Source organism: Bombus vancouverensis, chromosome 7, assembly GCF_051014615.1.
Source record: "Bombus vancouverensis nearcticus chromosome 7, iyBomVanc1_principal, whole genome shotgun sequence".
Lineage (NCBI taxonomy): Eukaryota > Metazoa > Arthropoda > Insecta > Hymenoptera > Apidae > Bombus > Bombus vancouverensis.
Window position 1 is genome coordinate 18,077,733 of NC_134917.1, and position 9,218 is coordinate 18,086,950.

Consider the following 9,218-nt stretch of genomic DNA (forward strand, 5'->3'; position numbering starts at 1 on the left):
TCCTTGATCGACCCCGCACTTCCGATCCTCGTAATTATCATGCGACGCGAGGATGAGTCGAATTTTTTTCACTTAACCGAGCTCCGACCGATTCTGTGCTCCGATACTTTGCGTACAGACGGGGAACATCGACGGTCGATAGCTTGTCGTACAAGATGTTTTTGTATAAACGTTCGCTAACAACACGAACTCGGTAACCGTACTTAACCCCGAAACTGTATTTAGGAAGTCATAGACACCCGGCTCCCAATGACATTCGAGAGTCTCGTAAAAAGGGACATAAAAAATGAAACGACCAACCACCGAAGCTCGCTCCTAAAGTCTCTCTTCCATGGAAATCCATTGCCTAAACAAGTAGGAAAAAGGGCTGGAAATATCAGAGACTACCGTGTACGATCGATTAAAAGCACACCGAAACTCGCTAAAGTAAAGCGAGATGAACGGCAGGAGAGCGATTAACTCGACTTCATCCCCGAATTACGCAGTTATGAAAAAAATAAAAAAAAAAAAAAAAAACAAGGAGGAAGGAATCCCGCTCGAACAGTTTCCCTTTCGTCGACTATCGCAAACTGGCTGCGAATTATTCATCGACCCGAAGACAAATTAAAATCTCCAATCGGAGGACGCGACCACCCCGTAGAACTGGTGTTTGCGCTGCTCTACGAGGCTCACGGACGTGGTGGGAGTGTGCTGGTAAAAATCAGCCGCGCTCACACGCACACCCACCTCCTGTTCCTGTGTGTGGACCACGGAGGAGAGACCAACACTTGACTCCCTCTGTCAGAGCAAGTCACATTGTGCGTCTGCCCTCCGGCCTGACCGTTCAACCGTGGCCATCATCCCCCGAGAAGGCGATCCGCGGGCGTTCAAGGTGGTGCTCGCGCGTGTCCACGGTTCCAACGAGTCGTCCGAAATCTCGACAGTTTCGTTTGACAGCCCTTGCCGGTAATCGTATCCTTTCGCGACGTTTCAAACACGCGATTAACCCCGCACGACAGACGAGAAAGTTGGCTCGAGTTGTCATCGGAGATTACCGTTAGTTGAAGTGGACGACGGTTGAAGAGTCGGTGGTTGGAAGCTGGGGAATTATCGTTGTTCGAGCACGTCGTCCGAATGTCGTAAAACGTTTTTTAGCGAGTTTCATGGCTGAATACCGGGCTTCTTCTAAACGAGGATCGCGCGAGTTGTTCGAGTGGCACTGTTCTTTTCCAGGACAACGATGAAATCGTAGAATTTGTCGTCGACGAGCAACGACGAAACAGGATTTTCGTACGGATCGTGCGTGTGTTTGAAAAGTGAGTCTTCGCGCGATAAAAGCATCGGAAAGTGAAGTTCGTCGTTCGAGTATTCGCAAGAGTCGTCGACATTGCTCGAGAATGCGTTAGAATGTTGCCTTCCTCGGTCTCCGGAACCCCGTTCAGCGTCCGCGACATTCTCAGCGAGGATCAACAGCTCGGAATCATGGATTGTTACCCGTCTGTCCACCATCAACATCAGCTTCAACAACAACAACACGTGCCTCAGGAATATTACGGTTATAATATCGTGCCGGACAACAACTGGGACGTGGAGAAGTTCAAGGAACAATCGATGCCCACTTATCCTCACTATCCTGACTTGGGTCACGTTCATCAGTTGAATCAGATCGCTGCTCCGTACCAGGATCCACCGGTTACAGAGGACGGTGCGTAAGATCGGTGTATATCGTGGCCGATGCTTTGTCTTTGCTTCGCGATGCTCCGACGCTTTATCATCCGTTCGATCCATTTTCTAGCCATACAGTATCGGCAATGTTTTACAGGTAACGTGGTTACATCGAGCAAGACGGAGCTGCGAAAGAGTCAGTCCGGCAAGAGGACAAAGAGGAAGCCGAGGGTGCTATTTTCCCAAGTAAGTTTCCCTATCGTAAGAAACGACAGTAACGATCACGGACACAATTTTTAACGATAATTTTAACATAACGATTTAAGCATAATTTTGTCGATGTAACGCTTGGAGTAATTCAATTTAGAAAGCAAGACTGTTTTCGTTGAAACATCCCCCTGCTAGACGCAGTTTCGTTCGTGCTCGCAGCCCTATTCGAATTCTGTTTAACCTCGACTGAAAACTACCACCGATTTCTTACAGAACCAAGTGTACGAGCTGGAACAGCGATTCAAGCAGCAACGATACCTAAGCGCCCCAGAAAGGGAACTACTGGCTCAGACTCTGAAACTCACCAGCACCCAGGTGAAGATCTGGTTCCAGAACCGACGGTACAAGAACAAACGCGCGAGATTGGAGGACGCGGAGAAACTTCAAGCTCAGAACGCGAAGAACCAGTCTCTGAAGAAGATCCACGTGCCGGTATTGATCAGAGATGGCAAACCGAACATCCAGGAATCCTACAATCCTTCGTACTGGTCCAACATCAGGCCGGAGCTCGGCGTTTCGATGCAACCGGACTTTCGAATGAACGAAATTCGACCGAGCCCCGAATTCAGATCGACGAACGACATGAGGATGGACACGAATATCAGTCCCGAGTTTAAGACAGAAATCGGCGCCGATGTCGCCGGAAAATCGAGTTTGAACGGAGAGATACAAGCCACCAGACAACACGTTCTCGTTACCACGGATTTCCGAAATAATTTGTCGGCGGATCCTCGAGCTACCGTGCACGATTGTCACAGGCAAATGAAAGGGAACGCGAGTGCCAACGAAGCGGCGCCATTTCCAGATTTGAAGAATATTTCCACGGAGAGTAAGATCATGGTGAGCGACGGAAGACCGATGATGGACGTCTCCAGCAGCGATTACGGATTCTCCAATTACTTGGGTCCGGCTAACTACCAGATGCAGTACGTCAATTACATGGAACAGGTGCCTATGGATCAGAATCTACAACGATTGTGGTAGGAGAAGATTTCGAGATTTCAATGTTCTACGCTGCGTTCTCTCTGTTACGTATCGACCGTGTCGTTGAATCTTTGATCGAGCCGATATACAGTAAGTTTAGGTTCGTAGAAAAATCGAAGCAATTTTTCGAAAGGACACGGTTGAGCACGCGCAGAGATGGGAAAAGCTGTATTCCACGAAATTAGAAGATTTTGCGGTTCGAACGAGAGTGTTTTACGATTAGGGTTCCGCTATCGATTCGAGTGCGTCGCAGCCAAAGCTTAGATATTAGGAAATCGTTCGATATCGTAAGGGAATCGAGATATTTCGAGTATTATTTTTGTAACCAATGGTTTCGGCCTTCCGTCGCTTATATCGCTGATCTTTCGGACTTCCGAGTGTAAGTTATGTTCGTTAAGGTCGAGTTTCTGATACTTCGGTAGTCGAAAAGCGAGGTAAATAGAAAAATAAAAAAGCAGAAAGTCTGACGATTTATCCGCGAGTCTCTTGCGAGAATGACGGTTGACAAAAAATAGAGAATCGCGTGACAACGTTACCAAACAGGTAGCCGAAGAGTAATCGCGGCTGATGCATCTTTTAATCACCGCGATTGCCATAGCTTTAAGTTCGACATAGTTAGACTGTAAGGCCTACAGGCAGCTGTATTTCATTTTCTTCTTGTTTCTCCCCCCTGGTTCCCTTGTAGTTAGGTAAGATACCACTCTTCCCTTCGAAATAGTAACGCGCCGCTCAAGAAGCCCGAACGGAAATTGCTTCAAGTGGCTTTTGCGGAAACATCAGTTACTTCGTATTCCGCAGACCTCGCCTTTCTCGTAATTCTATTTCTCTTTTCTTTTTTCTTCTTGTCTTTCTCCTCTCGGTAATTCGGTTCTTTAATTCGTCGAATACATTTACAACCGGAGAAATCGCGACAACTTTACTTCGATTATCGCGCAACGATCGTTTCTTTCGGTGAAAAATCTGCGATACTACGCCGCACCTTTGTACCAACGTTCACGATTGATTACGGGAACAAGGATACGAGAAAATAAATAAAACGAAAGAAACGACTAAATCCTGGAATCGTTTTACTTCACCTTAGCCACCGTTCCCAAAGTAAACCACTCCCTTTCTAAAAATATCGAAAACATCGAAAGCGTTCCTCTTGGCCTATTGAAAAATTCCGACATCGCGAGATCGATCGATCCTCGCAGAAGTTGTGCCAAATTTCAACACGAATCTTTCTACGCGCGCGGTTACAGCGTTTCGCCGCGAGAAACATCGTCTAGGTCGATAAAACAAAAATATGGCGAAATGGCATTTATAAATAGGTGAGTTCTGACAGCTTGAGCGAAGCCATGGGTTAGCTTTTAGGTTATCGCGCGAGCACGACGGGTCATCTGGCAGTCAAGTGCCTTCACATAGACGATTCATCGTCGGCGTAATCGTTGTTCATGGTGCTACCGCCGCCATAAAGGACCATGGGAACAAGCTGATAAAAATGTCGCTGCCGATGTTGCAGCGGGATCGCGTCGCGTTTCCCATATACGGTCTTTCCACCTTCCACGACTAGCCCGAGACCACCCTTCCGAAACAGAGAGTCGGCTCCGCCCCTGGCCGCACCTGCAAAGCACCTGCCCGCACTTGTTCCTCGAGATCGACTTCCTTTCGGTGGACGTGTTCCAGATACGCTTCGTCAGGCCTCCGCCTACGCGTTAATTTTCATTCGATAACCGACAAATCATACGACGAATAACATTGGGATATTTGCGAGAAAGGTATTCGTTATCGCTCGTAATATTCAACGCGGTGGGTTTGATCCGTATAATACTTGGAAACGATTAAATATCCGCGAAAATACGAGAGATTCTAGAGAACGTTGCAAACGAAAGTTGGACGAAATAGTCAGAACAGAATGTTCGGATGGGCAGAGCTTGAAAATTCTTGGCAAGATCGAGCTCCGAAATGTCTTTCGTTGCGCGTTGCATATTTTGTCGCGGTTCTCGTATTTTTCGTACAAGCCATCTTTCGGACACTCGTCTACTTTTAAAATTACGACGACTGCCTTCCACGTACACGCCTATATCAATCGGAAACTGCGTCGCGGTGGCGTTTGATTTAATTAATAAAACATAAAAATATAGCAGAATCGAGCAATTTGCGAACCAAATGGAATTCCTTCCGCGTTCCCAGCCTGAATTCTGAAAGCCCCCATTAGGAGGAGATCGTGTGTATTCGCATAATCAATCACCGCACGTTAAACTTCGAAACCCGATCCTATTTGCCTACGAACGGATAGAAAGCATCGCAGTTCGGCGAATATCCACCGAACGCGAAAGGGAACACAAAATGTTGATGCTGTTCAAATAAAGACGGGAGTGCATATGCATAGAACGCGCGGCGAATCGTTTGCATTTATTTAGAGACGACCGCGTTTATCCTCGACTCATTAATCACGTCCTATCTATCGTATTTCTTTTCTTCTGCTAACTTCGATCGAGTATATTATTTCAACGAATATCGAACCGACGATTAAAAGAACGTGTAATTGCTTGGAGTAGAATTCTATTCGTAAACGAGTGGAATTCAGAGATCGTTCTGGTACCAAGTTGAAGTACTTCTGGATGGATAATGAAGTACGAACGCGCATTTTAACGATGCGAAATATGACGTCACTGACAGCTAATTATAGCGATGACGCTCGTAAATCGAATGGCACGGACAATTTTGTACTTTTTATCCTCACTTCGAAATATATTTTGTTACACCGACAATTTCTGTTAAAACGTCCAACAACGTTTCCGCGATTCTCTCTACGTTCCATTGCATACATAATTCTTTGTGCAAATCGTTTGTAGATAATCTGTTATACCGATGAAGGATAAGACAACTTTCCGTAACACAGATATCTGTATAATCGGTCGAAAGTACAGCAGGAACGCTCCAAGATCACGGACGAGATACAGACGAAACTTTATCATTGACTAAATATAGAATAGGCCTGACATTCGATGCTTTTTCGTGTCCCATATGTTTGCGTCTATCCTGCCTTTGGTCAACGGTCGTATTTCTATCCTCGGTCAATATCGGAGACGTTCGTCTTATCGACTGCGGTAAAAGCATTTCAAAGTTATTTCATCGGGTTCCCTTTCCAGCGCACTCTGTGTCGTTCACTCGAAAAGAACAACCTGATTTTTGTTAATATACAAATCGAATCAATTTATCACGAAACTACTCTGTTCAATTTCATTGGCTTTTAACGTTCGACCGTTAAAGCGTCGTTCGATAGATTATTTGTTACATTTTCAATTTTGCTATTAATCCGAACGATCGACAAATAATTAATGGGCGTTCGTTCTTTAATCACCGGTCGTATTACGAAGGAAATTTCGAGTCATCGGAAATAGCCTCGCTGTCATTCGTCTTTGAAATGCTCATTAATGCTAGAATCGGCGGCTACAAACGGCCGAAAATAGTACCGATAAACTAGCCAATCCGCAAACTACCGGAACCATTAAAAGAACAGGAGTTTCTGCTGTCATCTCGCCGTGGCACAGCAATCAACTCGCCTAACAAGCGATATAACGTGTCCTGATTCTTGGATTTCGGTTCGGTTATCCAAATATTAGTACGTACATCTTCCACAAAAAGAACCTGCACGATCTTCCAGCGATAAACCAATCGGTCTAAATCGATCCGTCGATTAGAAAAGGCTCCAAGCACGATATAAATACCGCGAATAGGAGAAAGAACTGAAAAATCAACGTTCCATCTCGCAAGAGAGATCTCTGTCTCGTCGAACCTAGCGCGAACTTTTCGAAAGCTCTCGAAAAACAACCGCGGAACATTACGAAACAAAAAAGCGTCGAGTTTACGGGCAGAATCTCGGCAGAAAAGATTCATTGAGCAATTTCCTCGGCTTAAGGGGCGAGAGGCAAGGGGTGGCGAGAAAACGCAGGACTCAAAGGTAAACGCAGAGAGGATGAAACGGGAGGAAGAAGTAAATGAGCGAGAGGCAGTGGCGGCAGCGTATACTAAGCACTAATATTACATCTCTGGACTGACAGACGTGCGGACTTTAAAACCCAAGACTAACAAACAGTTAGCAGTCATCCGGTCTTCTTGTTTTTATATTCTTATGCCCGCCCATAGAGCGCACGCATTGCTCCCTCTCTCTCTCTCTCTCTCCCTCTCCCTCTCTCTCTATCTTTCTTTCTTTTTCCCTCTCTTCGTCTCCCTTTCAGCTCGCAGAGATCTTCGTTACTTTTCGTGTCGTCGAATGCCAGTTAAACGCCATCCACGAATTTCCTGTCTGATCTTCGAGGAACCAGCATCTATATTCTGCCCTTGGCGTTTCGCGTTTCGCGTTTCGCGTTTCTCCACCCTTCCGCAAACCATCCACATCTCAACTTCGGCGATCTAACTTCGTACTTTGGCAAACACGACCGGATCTCGTTCGGATCTTTACCGATCGAGACCGGTCTTTAGCGATCCGCGAGACGCTATTTATAAAAGGCGCGGTTACCGCGTGGGAAACAACGACTTCGGAGCGGTCACGATCGCAGCGATGAAAAGTGGCTGGAGGAGTTTCCACGGATCGGAGGTTGCTCGATCGGAGCGGGCGAGGCGAAAGGAAATATCCAAGTGGAACTCGTAAGAAGGCGAATCGCGGGGGCGAAGGTAACGGTGTTCGTACGGAGCGGGTAAGGAGGGGCTGGGGGAGGGGGAGAAGGAGGAGGTGGGAAGGGATGGCTGTTCTCGTTCGAGGGTAACTGAAATAAGGTATAATTTTCCGCGCCAATTAAGGTCTTTAAGAATTGCGACCAATTGAGCGGGAGGGTCAGGGCTTAGCTCTAGGGGAGAGATGTACCGACGAAGTCCCCCTATAATTTATTATTGATTAGATCGAATCGAGAAAAAGAGAACCGCGACCGTACGGAAGACCGTAGTCCGTCTTCGAGATCGCCGTCTCCGAGACGGCACGTTCTCCCGTCTATCTCCTCTCTTTGTGAGCCTGGAATGGCTAATAGGGAAATGGCGGACGTCGTTTTTCCGGTTCGATTACCCGTCACCTGCTAATTGCCGATCCCTGCGCGCCGATCGATCCCGCGGAAATACTCGTCACGAGGGTGCCACTTTTAAGAACGGGGATGAGCTCGTCTACTTTTCGGGCGACTTTTCGCACGCAATCGCTCGTTGTCCGCAATAACTCGTGATCGCGATCTTCGTAGATCGATCGACACGCACGTAGCGGACAATCGCTTTCACCCTTTGATCGTGAATCAAAGAATAAAAGTCATCTACGCGTTCTTCGAAGGATCTTTCTAATAACTTTTCAAAGGACAGATATCTCCGATATCTTTCGCTCATGATAAGTAAGAATACGATCCGTCCGAAAACGATTAGTCACGGATTTTTTTTTTTTTTTTTAATCGAAATGAAACGAACCAACGAGCAGAATTCCAAGAAATATCGCGGAAGGAACGTGGAATTATTTCCTCGTCGATATCTGGAACGCGCGAGGCCATCATCGGATCAAGTGAGGCGTGATCCACGCTCCTGTGGTTCACACTTAATTAAACCTCCATAGGAACTCGGCTGATAGCACGTGGCGGACAATGCTGCAAGTCTTTAGCGGCGATTGTTATGTAAAGCACACCCTATATATGCACCGCTCGTCTCCTCTCGACTCGATACGAGACGAGAAGTACGTACGAACCGTAACCGTCTCTATCTACCCACATCCACAGTCAGAGTAACTTTTTGAAAGCGTTAGACGCGATTCACGAGCGACCAATTGCTCGGATTTCTCACCTGTGAAATACCGATTTTATATCGAAAGAGCCGAGCCTCCGAGTAGCTGCAACGGTCGAGAGAAACGGGACACGCGTCACTGTTGCAGAAATACCGACAACTTGCTTTTAAGATAATCGAGTCAACGATAATCGAGATAATCGTACAACGTTGAATTTAATAATTGCTCGTTTCTTGAGAATTCCATTTCTTCCGAATTTTGTCGAAGGATCGTTGGAAAATGTGCGGTAAAAAGTCGAATACGATCGAATAGTCGCGTTCGAATCGCATCCTAATTAGAACTACTCTAGCACCTTCGATTTCTACGGAAATATTTTCCGACGCGATCACGCACAAATGTCGTTTTCAATAAAAACTAAACATCTAGAGTATCGCGATATTTTCGAATTACCTCGACCTTACGAGTATCGATGTAAAAGCGAACATCAGCCCGGTCCTTAAGTTCGACCCTTCAAACGGAGCGCGCGTTTGGTGGTTCATCAAGCTCAAGGATAATCAAAATTTCCCAGCAGTCTGCACAATGGGAG

The 9,218-nt window shown here is 46.4% G+C and overlaps 1 protein-coding gene across 1 annotated transcript; it reads left to right on the plus strand.

The window, feature by feature from the left end:
• The first annotated feature begins 412 nt into the window (after positions 1-412).
• Positions 413-3,934, plus strand: LOC117155084 (homeobox protein Nkx-2.5). The gene is made up of 3 exons (XM_033330657.2): positions 413-1,684; positions 1,802-1,890; positions 2,128-3,934. Exons 1-3 carry the CDS (start codon positions 1,387-1,389, stop codon positions 2,896-2,898), a joined length of 1,158 nt encoding a protein of 385 aa, XP_033186548.1. The 5' UTR covers positions 413-1,386; the 3' UTR covers positions 2,899-3,934.
• Positions 3,935-9,218: the final 5,284 nt, after the last annotated feature.

Excerpts from the sequence above, each read along its gene's own strand:
- LOC117155084 (XM_033330657.2), top strand. The coding sequence starts at position 1,387 with ATGTTGCCTTCCTCGGTCTCCGGAACCCCGTTCAGCGTCCGCGACATT. Across the intron at positions 1,685-1,801 it reads TCCACCGGTTACAGAGGACG|GTAACGTGGTTACATCGAGC; the intron begins GTGCGTAAGATC and ends AATGTTTTACAG. Across the intron at positions 1,891-2,127 it reads CGAGGGTGCTATTTTCCCAA|AACCAAGTGTACGAGCTGGA; the intron begins GTAAGTTTCCCT and ends GATTTCTTACAG.